Raw genomic sequence first — 15,275 nt, forward strand, 5'->3', positions numbered from 1 at the left:
AGAGTCTATTATAATTGTACATTTGAAAATGTTAATCTCAATAAAGATCTAATTAATTCTGCCTTGTTGCTGACAAGTAGTTCATCAAATATCTGATTCGAAGATTTTCATAATGAGGATATTAATTAAACTATGAATAATCCAAAGGTGTTTATATTGAAACAATACCTCATTACAATGATTAAATACTGATTTCGAATATTATACCTTTACCAATTGTCACCCTACAAACACAACCGTATGGATGGGTCTGTAAATGGCAAAATGCAATTTTGGGACATTTTTTTTCTTGTCGGAAAAAAATGTGGCCCTCATTTTCAAACACTTCTGAACTAGGCTACACACCGCTTAATGATGATCAAAATGACTCTTTTCTGCTAAAAAAGACCCCAAAGTGTGCGTACAGCTGCAAACCCAAGAGGGTCAGCATCATTTCACTGTATTCTCTTCTTGATTACAAGCCGAGCCCATCAAACACAACATAATTACAGTAATTTCAGGTTTATTTATTCTAATGCAGTTTCCCCATCTCTCTGGTAATTATGAGCAATTTTTTCGCCCAGGGAATCTTTTTGCATTAACAAAAGAGATAACGCACTGAAAGCCAAATTTGCTGTGCATTGAGAAAAGGGAAGGAAAAAAAAATAAAATAGGTGCGAGCTGCCATCTCTGCAATTCTCCTATATTGGAGCACTGCAAATTGCTTGCAGGTGTATGGAGCCAGACTGTCAATAGGAAGGGGCTTCCAAATTAGCAAATGCACAATGTCGAAGTAATGAAGACAGACTTAGCAAAACTGCCAAACAACAGATATCTCTTTAATATCTTCTACCAAAAAAATAAGAAAAAACCCTCTGGCGTGTCTTCTAGAACTCCCTGAATGGCTGTTGTACATATGTCAGTCTAATTGCAGAGCAGCGCACAGCCTCTGAATCTAGAAACGTTTTAAAAATCAGAGTCCAAACCAGTTCACATCGGATGTCTCCCCCCACGTGTTAAAAATAAATCCACATTTTGTCCAGATCAAATATCCTTCCACAGTCCGCTGGCTTCCCTGCAGCTCCCTCACAAGTTTCACAGCAGAGAAAAAGTTTGATTTGGCTTTTGGCTACCCCCGATATTTATTAATCCGTGAATAATTTTAACGTTTGCGAAAAATCACAGAAACCAGAAAATACACCCTAAATTCACTAAAACATATCAAAGAGGAAACTGTTCAGCTGAGCACCAACTAGAAGAAGAAACGGTAATCAATAAAACCAGGTTCCTCTTTTGTGCGTGAGGTTTCCCCCTCCTAACAAATTTCCCCACTCTGCATCGCAGCCTCTTTATTAAAACAGGTGGGAGGAAATATCGTATTTGATCGCACAGGTCAGCAGCTTGTGATCATCACACCGCTGCACGTTTGTCTGTAGTTCTGTTATTTCTGATTTTTTCCAAAGCAAACACTGAAATCCAGCAGCCCCGCACACACAGTATATGCTGTACACATCCACCAGAGACCCCTTGAACAGCAACATCTAGATTCCTCTACCGCCCCCCCCCCCATTGCACTATGAATCTTAAGGGATCTAGCATCAAGGTTTCTCCCCCCTTTTAATAATCTTGACACAACTGACAAGAAGTTTTGATGGAAGAATTAGTTGGTGCATATATAATCACTCCCCCACCCCCCTACTCCCCGCGCTGGGAACCTTATCGACACAGCGCATCCATCCACCCTTCAGAAAAATGAAACCGTGTTGCCACCCTTACCTTCAGTCTCAATTTCAGTTAATCTGGACACAATTCTGTGCTTTACAACAACTCAAAGGATGGAAGGCGGCATTTTGCTATGAAAGTTACAGGAGAAAGAGAGTGGGAGAGAGAATGGAGAGGAAGAAGAAAAAAAAAAGAAAAAGAAGAAGCCAAGCACAATAATAATATCCCGAGAGTGCAAATGTGGATTGAAATCCCCCAGAGATGAAGATGCCTCGGAGAGCAGAGCCTTTTTTGCAGCTCCGCTCTTGCAGAATATGACTGAAATTTTCTGCTATATAGCCTCTGTCTTTATAGCTGATGAAAAAAATTGCAGATTATTAGCATAAATGTTTACTCTTCATTACGCTGATGACATTGTGCACTCGAGATCTTGGTAATCTTTGGGAAAATTATGAGTAATTTTTAAAAATTTTAAAGCAGCAGCAGTTACCATGCAATTCAGGCTAATTCTGCGTAGGCTCCGAACGGATATAATTATCGAGGAGTCAAGATGTTATGCTAAAAACTATGCATTGATATTCCCATTTATTATGTACATACAACTTTGACAATGTTGATGCTTGAAATAGCAGGAAATTGTCTTGCGCAAAAATTACAGTCCATATTAGGACATGTGAAATTGCGAAGAATTATATAGTAATTGCAGGCTTTCAGATGGGAGAGCCAGAATGCTCAAACTAGTGCAAATGTGGATAAAATTACAGATCAGAGCAAAAATTAGGGAAAAAGGGGGTCTGGGATTTTTCAAGTTGGCTATAGGATTCCGGAAGTGTCTAATGCCACATGATTGCTACAGCTTTAGGGGAGACATTTATGCCTCAAGTAACTCCTTTGCCAGAGATGCTTTAATTCAATTTCTCATGCCTTTTCTCTTAATAGGAGCAAATGAGTAAATTGCCTACCCATGGCAAAATTTCACCAGCCTCTCCCTGCAAATTTGCCAGGGAGATGATTCCCCTGGCTCAGGTTGGATTCCGGGCTGAGTCCCCCTGGACTCAATCTGGTAACTGAGCTGGAGAAGTTAATTACACCAGATTCCCTCCCACCCTTCTTCTTTCTCTGGCTCGGCTCCCCATCCCCCTCCCCACCCGGGCTGCAGCAGGGAGATCCGAGCCTGCTGCACAGCTCTGACCCACTGCAGGAGCCCTAGGGTGGCAGCCACCCCACAGGGAAAGAGGGCGCGGCGGGAGGAGCCCTTCAGCAGCAAGTCACAGGAGCAGTTCAGGCAAATCCGAGCACGCTTGCTGCTAAAGGTGCGAGAGGGTGGGGGAGAGAACTGAAATCTCCAGCCCCACTTTCCTCCGCACCTTTGGAGGCTAACCTTGAAAGCGCCCCAGCGGTTGCACGTTCCAAGATCAGCCCCCACCCCACCTCGGCCCCTTTATTCCGCCTGCAAACGTGATTTGCCCACCAATGCTTGGCGGCTCTAGGGCGCAGCTCTTCCTCCGGGCATGGGAAGTGTTCTGTGTTCCCGCCGCTGGCCCCTTGCACAGCCTAAACTCAATGTCGCTGGGACCCAGGCTGGACAGGGCTCACTGCTCTGGGGGCGCCTCATTTAGCCTGGATAAGGCGGGAAGAGGGGGAACAATAATGAAAGAGGAGTCTGAATGTAAAGTATCGCAATGTGTTTGCGCCTTCCCGCTAATGAATGTTCCGTGCGTGTAGAGCTCGCGTAAAGCAAGCCCAACGCAAAATAAATAGCACCCGAGTGACTGAGAGGGGGGCTGGTTTGGGAACTGGAAGCAATGGCTTGAAAGACGAGACACTGGGAAATGCCAAGGAGCGGCCAGTCCAAGTGGTATCTGGATTAGACGGAAATCAAATAAACGAAAAGGATTCTCAGGACAAGTCAGTCGGTCTGTCTGTCTTCCTGGCGCGATCGTCTAGTTTTCCTATTTCTCAGTGGGGGCGCTTACACGGCTATATATTTTGGACAGCCCCAGGGCGTAATGTAGCATCTTGTAATGTAGCAATCACTGACAAAGTACATCCCTGTTATGCAGAAGGTCCCGCTCCTCCAGGCGTCGGAACCCTGCTCCCTCCCCACATCCTGCTGTTACGCAGTGTCACCCAATCAACCGGGACAAGCTTCATCTCCAGCGCCGTAGACCTTAACAGCGCTCGCTGCTGCGGCAGGAGCCCCGCGCGGTTCCGGGGTGCGGCGGGTGCACGCTCTGCCTGGCTGCTCTGTGTCGGGACTTCATTACACAAAATACCAGCTTAGCAAATGACTTTCTTGGTTCCAGGTGTAAATCCACCCCGGGCCCTAGCGGCCTGTTGCAGCCTGGCGGGGTGAGTAGCGAGCGGGGAAATGCTTGGCGAACTTTTCACCTCGTGGAGCAAGCCCCTCTCTGTATTGTATGTGATGACCGCGGCTGAAATAAGGCGGTGTAAAGAGAGACGTCTTTTATTTATCAAGATACAAAAGGTGGGACTGCTTTTAAATGAGCTCTTGGCGCCTGGCGCGCTGTACACACGGTGCATTTCAAAGCAGGCATTAGGAAGCAAAAGCAGAATGTAAAAGGGCTCCTCCATTTCTGTACAAACACGGCTCAAGTGTCCCTTCAAAACCTCGCTAAAGAGGCTCGGAAATGGTTACACACAGAGGGATATTCCCAGTTTTTTACCCTCCAGGCTGAGTGGAATGAGGAAGCCGTCAAATCTAACCCACATTTCTGTCTCTGCTGATCACACTGAAAAGTTTGGGGGAAGGGATTTGTTTTTTGTTCGGTCCTTGCTGAACTGCAAAGAAACCAGGAAGGTTCAATGCCCATCATTTCCAGGGTATTTGAATTTGAAACTCTTCCTTCGCCCCCAAAGTGCCTGCAGAGCTCCTCGCAAGCGAGCTCCTCGCAAGCCTGGTTTTATTTCAGTGGTTTGCTTCCAAGCGAAACATGAAACGTATACCCCTGACCACAAATAATCATGTCTGGAAGTTTGGAAACTCCTGTGGCCCTGCCGTGGTTATCTAAGGCAGAGGCTCTTAGTTAGCTAGATTGCCCTTCCCAGCACCTGCCAATGCCTGGCTCTCCCCTGACACTGCTCTGGTGCAGGTCGAGAGGGATTACAATTAAGATTTATGGGTTTGATAAAGTCGGGATGTTTCCCGGTGGATGCAGGGGAGTTGACTGTTTCCCATTTCCATTTGTCATCAGCACATTTGGAAGGCCCGTTCATCACCGGGGGAGGGGATGTCTGCTAGGGGCCGGATCACAGGGCCCTGTGTCTTGGAGAGAGCTGCAACTTGTGAGAAACGTTTCCAAGAGCTTTGCCTGGGGCGGCTATGGAGACTCTCGCTTCCTCCCCTCCCTTCTCTGTCTCCCATGCTCTCCCGCTCCCTTTCTCTCCTCTGTCTCTTTCTTTCTCCCCCTCGGCTCCCATCTTTCTCTCCTTCCCCCACGCTCCGCTCTTCTCCTGACTCCCCCTTTCTTTTTCCCGTCCCTCCTCCCCTTTCTTCTCTCATTCTGCTCACTCGCTCCTCTTTTCCCTCCCTCCTCCCTTGTCTCCGTCTCATCCGGGGTGAGTGTGTTCGTAGCTCCCTGGAGCAATCTGCCCTGCCAGGCTCCAAGACTCCGCCGCGTCTACGGGCCAACCCAGCCCACCCAGCGCCTGTCCCGCCCGCCCGGCTCTCATGCCAAGGCCTGTTGCGTGATTCCAAGTGGGGCTGCACATTCCCTGCCCCAGGCGCTGTGGTTTAGGCCTCTTAATCATCTCGTCTGCAGCAGAGGCCTCAGCACCAGCCACTTCCCTCTACTCCCTGCGCCAGTTGGGGCTGAAGGGTCCACTTGCCCAGCAACAGCAGCAAGATCTACAGCGGCTCAACGGAGAAAAAGGCCGCCTTGGATTTGGACCCAAGCCTGCTTCCGGACAGGCCTCTTTGGTGCATGGCTTCATATCCTGCCCAAAAGGCTCTTTCATGTTACAGCCCTTTGGGGGCTACCTCAAAGATTAGCATGATTTTCAGAGCTGCTCTCTGCCCGAAAATGCCTGTGTCAAAAAGCAGCACCAGAGGCATGAGATGTTAGCACTGACGCTGGTGCATCTTGGTTAGAGCGGGACTCCCTCCCAGGGACTTTGGCTGGTGGTTCGGACCCACAGTTAGGCTTTGCTAAAAATAAAAGCTGTTGCAAAAGCTGGTGGCAGCAGAAGCATTTCCATCTTTTCCCCTGCAATGCCAACAGTGCTCTTTGGGCTATAAACAGTCCCCTGCAATAGTCACAACCCAAACATAGGGGCTCTTGAACAGTAAAGTCAAGTGACACCAACTAGTTGTGCTTGCCCTGCAGCCAGAAGCTGAAACTAAACAATGCTCCCGGTAACAAGTTAGGGCCAAAGGGGGGATCAATTAGACCAGTTTAAAAGGAGTAACTCCATTGATTTCAATAAAAATTACTCCAGATGAACACTGGTGCAACTGAGCAAAGTTAAGGCCTACCTAGTTGGTTTTATTTTTTTAAAAAAATCTTTGTTTTATTGGTAACCAAACTAGAGAAGGCTGGTAAAGAATTGGTTACCGGCCTGCAAAGTAACCAGCCTGCACATTGCACTGACTGGGCCTGATTGGAAGAGGCTGATACAGCTCCATACAGCTCCCCCTTGGCTGGTGGGGAGCTGGATTTAGGGCTACTTTGAAGGGAGGTCACTGATCAGGTACCATGGAACACACAAAACACCTCGACTGGCCCAGGCTTTCCCACAGCAATAACGTTGTAGGATCCCAACCTTCCCCTTAGCAGCAATCATGTAGGCAAACTAGGGCAGCTCTGCCTCGCAGCCAGCCCCAGCGCACTGCAGGGCCCTCGAGCTTGGCACTAGGTAGTTAACAATGAATTTTAAAAGCTTCTTGGGTCTAGGGGCGCAGCGCCCAGTGCAGACTGGTCAGGGCTGGAATCGGTTACCAGTGTCGCCGCCCCGTGTGTCACACTGGAGCCCGGAGGAGCTGCAAGTCGGCAGGAGACAGTCCCGGGCTAAATGTCTGTGGCGCCAGCGTGCTGGGAGGAGGGGCCGAGTCTGGCATTGCTAGGGGCTTGCTGAGTGATTCATGGCTGCTGCAGACTGGCAGGGGCGAGATTTGACTGTGGAGGGGAAGGGAAGGGAAGCGAAGGGGGAGGGGGCGGTCAATTACTCAACGCAACAGTTGTAAGGAGGGCAAAGAAAGCCACGTAAGAAACATACAGACCCCTCCTCCAGGGCTGGGCTGTACGGGAGTGCTAGGTAGGTTTGCAGAGCTGCAGGGGCTAGTGTAAATAGGTGTCTATAATGTGTGTGAGTCTGGATCCCGAAGGAAATACAGACCAAGTACAGTGAAAACAAAATAATTTATTTAAATAATCTCGTACTGTAAAAGCAACATTAAGAGTATTTTGTGTCCATAATAAATAACCAACAGTACCTTTTTTTTGTTTTTAAGGTTTAAACAACGACGGTGAGGGGGAAATCAGTAGCTTATTTTGACAGCAAAGAGAAAACGTATCAAACTGAAAATAAGCAGGAAGGTGTGGCGCCTACGCAGAGAGCTGGGAGTTTCCACACTTTGGTCACAAAAACCAAAAATGAAATACAGGCTGATCCAATGGAATTTTTTTTTATACAAAGAAAACATGAAAAGAATCTGCACAGACAGCTTTATTTACAAACATTTCCTCGGGAACGATAGTCCTGCACCCATTTAAAAAAGATAATTTAAACTCGGGAATTTTTTTTTAAATCTACATATAAAAATTATTTATCTTTTTTCAACATCAAAATGAGGTCATCCGCAAAGGCACCTATAAACTTTTAAAAAACAAAATTAACAAAAGTTATCCACTGGTGATTTGATGAAAAATAGGAGAGGAGGGAAGGGGAAGTTTTATTTTCTATTTGCTGTGAACTACACGGGAAGGGGGACATAAACCGCAGGCAGGAACTAGTCTGCGAGTTGGAATAGAGAAAGACACGGGGTGAGGGAGACACAAAGGTAACCGAGCCCGGATCAGAACAAAGCAAAGTCTGCAGGGAAGAGTTATTCGCCTGTTTAATGTGCCAGAGGGAGAGGGAGGCGTTGAATGCCGAAGAAATTCTTCATCAAAGCACCAGTGTCTGTACCTCAGTCCGCTCGGGTGTGTGTTGGGTTTGATCCCCCTGGATCTCTGCTCAGCGGGGCTTGTTTGCTCAGTCTCTGCCGAGTTAGAAAATCGTCCCTGCACTGATGGCCGCGCTGTGGTGATGGTGATGGGGCTGCGCTTGCTGCAGGATCGGGGAGGCGGCTTGCAGGTGAGAAGCGGTGTTAGCCGCCTGGTGATACCAGGAGTAGTTACCGAGGAAAGCGGCCGCTCCGCCGCTGGGGCTAGATCCCGAGCTTCCTCCGCTGCTCATGCGCTGGTGTGGAGCAAAGTCCCAGGTAGGGGCCGAGGTCGGAGGCGAAGCGCAGGGGGGAGAGGCGCTGCCTCCAGGATGCTGCTCCGAGGGGATTTCGCCACTTTTCCACATCTTCTTGAACTTGGACCGGCGGTTCTGGAACCAAATCTTCACCTTTCCAAAGGGAGACAGACAGACAGGCGTGAGGGCTGGGCTGGGGAGGTGCTGGGTGTGGGGGGGCTGGCAGGGCAGGGTAATGGCAAGCCAGAGGTTATTATGAGCAGAGGGCTTGCTCCAAGATCCTCAGCTGGGCCAGGCAGAGCATGCGGGTGGGCGAGCTGGAGGGCAGTGGGGGTGGGGAACGGGCGCTAAAGAGAGCAAGAAGGGCCAATCAGTTGTTTCAACCCCTCCGTATGCCGGAGAGCAGACGAAGCGCAGATAACATTTCTCTGAGAGTTTTGTTAATCCCAGCGCCTCCCTCCCACGGACACGAGTGGGGTAAGGGCCACGGCCCATTTCATCATCCCGGGAGCGCAAAGTGGGAACTGCAAACAGGGTTCTCCGTTACTGAATGTGTAACAGCGGGCAGGAAAAACAGACCAGACACGGTGAGACACAGCAGGGAATATGCCACCTGCCCCTCTGAGCCAGTGCTAAAAGGCACGGACCCTTTGCTGCAGGACGCAGGGTGCAAGGCGTAAAGGGCAAAAATTCTGGCCCTGTTGAAGTCAATGGCAAAACTCCCACTGAATTCAACAGGGCCAGGAGTTCACCCTGAGGATGAAAAGTACCGGGGCATCTTACCTGCGTCTGGGTGAGGCCTAGGGATGCCGCCAGTTCAGCTCGCTCGGGCAGTGCCAGGTATTGGGTCTTCTGGAAACGCCTCTGTAGAGCGGCCAGCTGGAAGCTGGAATAGATTGTCCTGGGTTTCCGCACTTTCTTTGGCTTCCCGTTTACTATCCTGACCTCGGGCTCGCATTCTTCCTTCTCTGCTATAATGACAACAACAATCACCACCATCACTCACCAGCCATGCTGTAAGGAAAAGTTAACCTGGAATCAACAAAAGGCAGCTGATTTGCAAGACGCTGTTCCCCATGCAGCCTATTCCTATAAGCCCTGCGTGAATTACCGGGAGAAACGTGGCCAGTCCATCCCCTTGCTAGCCTCTTGCTCCCATCCCCCGCCAAACCAGGGATCCGCAGCCAGAGCGGCTTGATTGCCTTAAAAAGGAGAGGGGGAGGGAGGGGCACATTTAAAAATAACGGACCAAATCCTCGTCCGGTGTAAACAGACCAAGCTCTGTCTAAGGCGATGGAGCTGCTCTGTTTGACACCAGCTGACCCCAAACTATTCCCCCCAGAGGCTTAGCCCTACCAGACTCATTGTTAGCCGGGGAAGCCCTGGTTCCATAAGGTCCATAGGAGCTGTAAGTGGCAGTGTAACCCAGGTCGTAGCCGGCTTTGGCGGAGTAGGGAACCGTATTGATGCCGCTGGCGTGATACTGGTAAGAGCCCATCTGTGCATAGGGCGACCCGCCTCCTCCGCCGCCTGTTCCGTGCTGCTGCTGCTGGTTGGTGTAGTAGCTGCTGTCGGTAGCTGTGGACACGGGTAAGGTGGGGGACTCCTGGGACTTGTGCAGGCTGCTGTGCTGGTGGTAACTGTTGGAGGTAATCTGGTTTGAATGCATATCTGAGACTAGACTGTCAAAGACTCCAGTCATCCTGATCCTCCCTCCCCAAATGTAGGGTGGTGGGGGGGAGGCAGCCGCAGCAGCAGGGGGCGAGGGAGAAAGGCGCCTCAGCCCTCAGGACAAGTACAGGGAGAGCAGAGACGCTGCTGCTGGAAGCCCCGAGGAGGAGATCACTGGAGGTCCCACTCTGTTGCTGGAGGAGTCACCATCATAGCCCGGTCACACACTCTCCCAGACACCGGGCGGCGGCCGCAGCAGCTCACTCGGCTCCCCAGCAGCTTTACGATTGTCTGCCGCGGTGGAAGCTGCCAGGCGGGCATTTAACACCAGTCACGTGAGGGAAGGCGACGTCACCTAGCAACAGCCAATCAAGTGCGCAATCACATTGTATCCCCTCGGGTTCCATAGAACCCCAGGACACAGGAGGCGCCTCACATGTGACACGTGCGCGGAAAGGGAGGGGTGCGTGCGGGGAGGGGGAACACATACAAAAGGGAACCAGCCTACAGGGGGGTTTACACAAAACAGAGTATTGCCATTTTAGTATTCACACTGCAGCAGTATGTATAAATACGGCAAACTAGGGGGAAGATGGAGCAGTTAGATCTGAGCCCCGTGAGATCCACGGCCAGATCCTAGCCCAGCAAGATTCTAGTCTAATCAGATGTTACTGTAGCCTAGTCATATTCTACTTTAGCCAGAACTGGTTATGTCCCTGGTGAAGCCCTAGGTATATTTGTTGATATAGTTATCACGGAGGCAAGAAACCCCTGGAGTCTCCGCAAACTCTCATTTGTTCTGGTTTCCCGCTTAAACACATCCTTTTCATGAGAGCTGAGTTTAGAGTGGAGCGGTGGGTGCTATTACTGGAATGATGATGATATACAGCCAGAATATTATACAGTTCGCACTTAAAGCGTGTCCCTCAGATACAAGGTGATGGGTTCCGTTCAAGAATCTAAATAGACAGATAGATGTAATTCAGTGACAAGAGGGCAGAAGAATGGGAGACAAGTGACTTGGGTGCTATACCTAAGGTTACCATTGAGTCGCTTTGTGACCCTGGACGAGTCACTCAACTTCTCTGTGCCTTGATTTCTCCATCTGTAAAATGGGGATAAGGACCCTCATCCCTGTTTGTAAAGTGATTTGAGATCTGGGGAGTAAAAACTGCTATGTAGGTGTCAAACGGTATTCATTTTTAATATCTGCATGGACCTAGAGCTGTCAATAATCTGCACCTCAAGCAGGGGTGAGTGTAGCCCTGAGTCCCAGTTAACGAATGTTTGGATTACATAAAGTTCTTTGAGAATCTTGAATGAAAGACTCTATATAACATACAAATTATTATATTTATTACTATGTCAATTCGGGAACATCCTTGGTTACCTTAATCATTTCTATTTTTATGTGCATATTGTTACAGTTATTAGATCGAATTAGAAAGATGAAAAACTAAAGATGTACAATATTTTCTTAACGGAACTGAGCTTCATAATTCGTATCCTTAACAATTAGATTCCATTCCAAATTCTTTAGGGCACTTCCCATTGAACAATATACGGCACCGGTATTAAATGAATTGCATGTTCATGTTTTGTTGCTGTCTCAGGATAACTTTTTATTTCTTAACGATTGTTTACAACATACATTTTTAAAAGCCCGGTTTGATTCTCTTCTTTCTTAAAATGGGAAGTACAGACTGGGAGGAAGGAAAACACGTTTTATGGATACCCAAGTTAAATTTATGATATTGCCTTGTACCGCCACCTAGCGGGGAAAATACTGTCTCTGCGTTCACGTAGAGTAGATAGACATACAGTCTATTGGTACCGAGGCGCCAGTCTCTCCAAACACCCAAAAGAACAATTTACAAAATGGTAATTAAAAGCCACAAAACTGTGCTAGAACTCACTGCCTGAAGTTCCTCTGAGGAAAGACATAATTGTGTCACTGAACCAAATTGTTGCATCAACAGTGTAACGGAAAACAAGTTGGTGGTACGAAAAATATTATCTCATTACACAAAGTAAAAGTATTTCCCCATGTTTATTTCCCTCCCCCCGTTCCTCAGACATTCTTGTCAACTGCTGGAAACGGTCCACCTTGATCATCACTATAAAAGGTTTTTTCCCCGCTTTCCTGCTGGTAATAGCTCACCTTACCTGATCACTCTCCTTACAGTGTGTATGGTGACACCCGTTGTTTCATGTTCTCTGTGTATATAAATCTCCCCACTGTATTTTCCACTGAATGCATCGGATGAAGTGAGCTGTAGCTCATGAAAGCTTTTGCTCAAATAAATTTGTTAGTCTCTAAGGTGCCACAAGTCCTCCTTTTCTTTTCATGACGAGATCTCAGTTAGTCCCCCGGTTCTATACAGATACAGAGCTTCACTGTAAAAGCACAAGCAAAGTGATATAGCTGAAATATTGTATTTCCCCCTCTGACTTTATTAATAGCTAAATACAATCAATTGTGGATCAATACAATACTACTTGTCAGAAAATTGTTTCCTAGAGGAACTTATAAATGCAAATTAATCCCTGTAGCGATCCGACCTTGTAAAACACGCACGTAGCTCAGCTGCGTTTGTGGTAGAAGCGATTGCCTCTGGAAGTCTAATAAGCGTGCATTTCATGTTAAACCCACTCTTTTCAGTACTAATGTCCTCTATTTTAAGACAAGCTGAGAAGAAAGGCAGCTACTTCGCCGGCAAAATTTATGCGTTAATTGATTTTTAATAATGTAAGAATGGAATAAAACCCGGTTAATTGCTTTCTTTGCGGAGTTTTAAACTGGTCAACAAGTTAAGGCTGAATCTAAAGGTTGTGGGGGGGGGGCTACAGGGAGCAGTTTCTTCAGCTCCCCCAAACTCCTCCCCCACCCTCAGAAGATCAGATCCATTTTCTTCCTACACGAGGCCAGCTGTCCCGGAGGGGTGGGTGGGTGAGTGTGCTGTGTAGGGTTGCCAAGTGTGGTCAACGTATTCCTGGAGGTTGCATCACATGACATAATCTCGAATTAAAGATTGATCTCTAATTCCCGGAGACTCCAGGGTAATCCTGGAGGAGTGGCAACTCTAGCTGTGGGAAGGGGGGGTGGTGTTAAAAAGGAATTTGTGTCTTTATACTTTTGCTTATTCTCCTTGCTATTCAGGCCGAGTTTATGATCCCTCCTATGCAGTGATGCTGTTTTGACCTTCCGAGAGTTTTAAATATAAAGTACTGGGGAAAACAATCGCAATTACTCAAAGCTGAAGCTCCCATCGACACTGTCCGGGCGGCTCTGACAATATCTAGGTCGGGGGCTGGACTTAGTGTTTACCTATGGGGTGTTTACCTATGGGGCCTCAGAAGCCTGTTTGTTCAGTGTATGGGTGGAACAGTAAATATCAAAGCAAATTCAGAAAAATGTAGAGAATAAATTCATCTTATTGTCCCTTGTAAAAACTGGTACATTTTATACAGATCACAAGGTTTGCTGATTTCCAAAGTGCATGTTCTAGATTTCCAATGTACTCCAGATGCATAATCCTTAGATCTTGACAATAATATTTCCCCTCATTGTTGGCTTGAGACCAGCAGCTGAAAACAGCCATTGAATAGTACAAAAGAGGAGAAAATGTTCAGAGATTAAAAACAGTGATCAGAGTAATCAAAATGGTACTCTTTATAATTTGATCACAAACCACAGTTTTAAGCCCTCAAAATACTCATTAAAGGTGAGGTACAAAGGGAAAAAATTACACCTTTTATTACTCCTTTCTGAATGGGCTGAGAAAGATTTTTTTAATCATAGTCTCTCTGTGTCTTTATATGGCAGGCTTCAGTTGTCTAAAAATATGAAATATTTTTATAAGGTATTAGAGGTTGTTAATAGTTTGTATTGTTCCTTATGTGTGCATGGTTCACACCCTTACTCTTCTGAATAGTTCTTACTTATACACGTAGCCCAACTTCAGTCAATGGAACTTTGCACATGTATGAGAGTTTGCAAGAATGAGCGCATGGTGGTTGCCCAAGGGGCTTACAGTCCTAGGGCTCATTCTGCAATTCCTTATATATGTGAGTGATTTTACTTACACAAATAATCTAACTGAAATCAATGAATGAGACCATTAACATCAGTAAAGTGATTCATCTACATTGGCAGGACTGGCTCCTTGGGAAACCATCCAGCGATTCTTACTCAGCTGAATTGTCCTTACTCACATGAGTAATTCTATTGACTTTAGTGGACTATTCCTGTAAATAAGGGCTTGCATGACCAAGCCCTAAGTAAAGGCTAACTTCGATTGCAGGGGAGATTACATCAGGCAAGGGGAAGAAAGGAGGGCAGAATACACAAAACAAGGGGGCTTATATTACTATAGATTTTCAATCAAAACTCTACACTGAAATTAATGTGGTTTTGTACTGTCAGTTTTTAAACAGAATTCCTACTGAAATCAGTAAAAAACTGGTGTCATGACATAGCCTATGCTTATGCAGTTGCTTTTTTTTATATGAAATTAATCATAGTCTATTTTCTTCCTCTAATTGCTTTATATGGTTAGTTGAGAAGTTTAGCACAACATAGTGGAATACTGTTGGAGTGACTGTGGAAAATGGGGATTATGAGGAGAGATTTAAAGGGAGACAGCCAGTATCAGTGCTTTGTATACATTGTTTAACTCTTCAGCAATGACAGAAGTGTTGAATGGATTTGGAATTATAGGTCAGTTGTTTGTGACCTAGTAGTTTGGTCAGAAGGTGCACTGTAAATGACACAAAATATTTAGAGGCTTTAATCAGGCAGTCACAAATGGGAGAGAAACACATTGCTTTTGATCACTGAAAGGCGCACTGTCAAAGGTTTTAGCTGTGAGATTCATATGTACTGTGAATCATTCAGTTGCAAAGGCTGCAAGAGAATTGAACTGCTTTTTGTTAATTTGTTTGTTTTAGAAGCATCCACATACCCATTTAGAGCTGGTTAGTAAGAATGCCGGTGACATGTTTTGTTTATTAAATGAACAGTACACATTCCCAAGAAACATCCAGCTCCTACTAAAAATCAGCATATCCGGGGCTGATCATTCAATCCTTTCAGTGTGCATCAATTTTTGTACAGTCTGGCTGCAGATGACTCACATAAATTATTAAAAACATTTTTTTCTTGCACAATATATGTTATATTTCCTTTCTTTCCTTTGTGAATTTAATGTTATCAAAAGGCCCCTAAAAGATAGCATTGGAGGTTGGATTCCTCTGTGTACAGAATAGGTTTAACACAGGCACGAGCAATGCAAGCTGTCCTACAGAGATCTGGCTTAACCCTGACCTGGAGGGGACTAGATCTAGCACTGAGAAAGCAGTTTACTTTTAATACCCAATCAGTCTTTGGCCTTTCTAGTGAGGATGCCTATTGTGGTGCATTATTTTGCTCATTAGAGGTCCAACTCTGACCTAACTCCCATTCAGTGGATCAGGCTTAACAA

General features: G+C 46.6%; 1 protein-coding gene across 1 annotated transcript; it reads right to left on the bottom strand.

The window, feature by feature from the left end:
* Positions 1 to 7,099: 7,099 nt before the first annotated feature.
* DLX2 (distal-less homeobox 2) lies at positions 7,100 to 10,060 on the bottom strand. Its single transcript, XM_073304746.1, has 3 exons — positions 9,478 to 10,060; positions 8,905 to 9,092; positions 7,100 to 8,274 (listed from the first exon to the last, which is right to left on the bottom strand). Exons 1-3 carry the CDS (start codon positions 9,821 to 9,823, stop codon positions 7,930 to 7,932), a joined length of 879 nt encoding a protein of 292 aa, XP_073160847.1. The 5' UTR covers positions 9,824 to 10,060; the 3' UTR covers positions 7,100 to 7,929.
* Between the last annotated feature and the right edge of the window lie 5,215 nt (positions 10,061 to 15,275).

The sequence above is a fragment of the Lepidochelys kempii genome, chromosome 11 (assembly GCF_965140285.1).
Source record: "Lepidochelys kempii isolate rLepKem1 chromosome 11, rLepKem1.hap1, whole genome shotgun sequence".
NCBI lineage: Eukaryota > Metazoa > Chordata > Testudines > Cheloniidae > Lepidochelys > Lepidochelys kempii.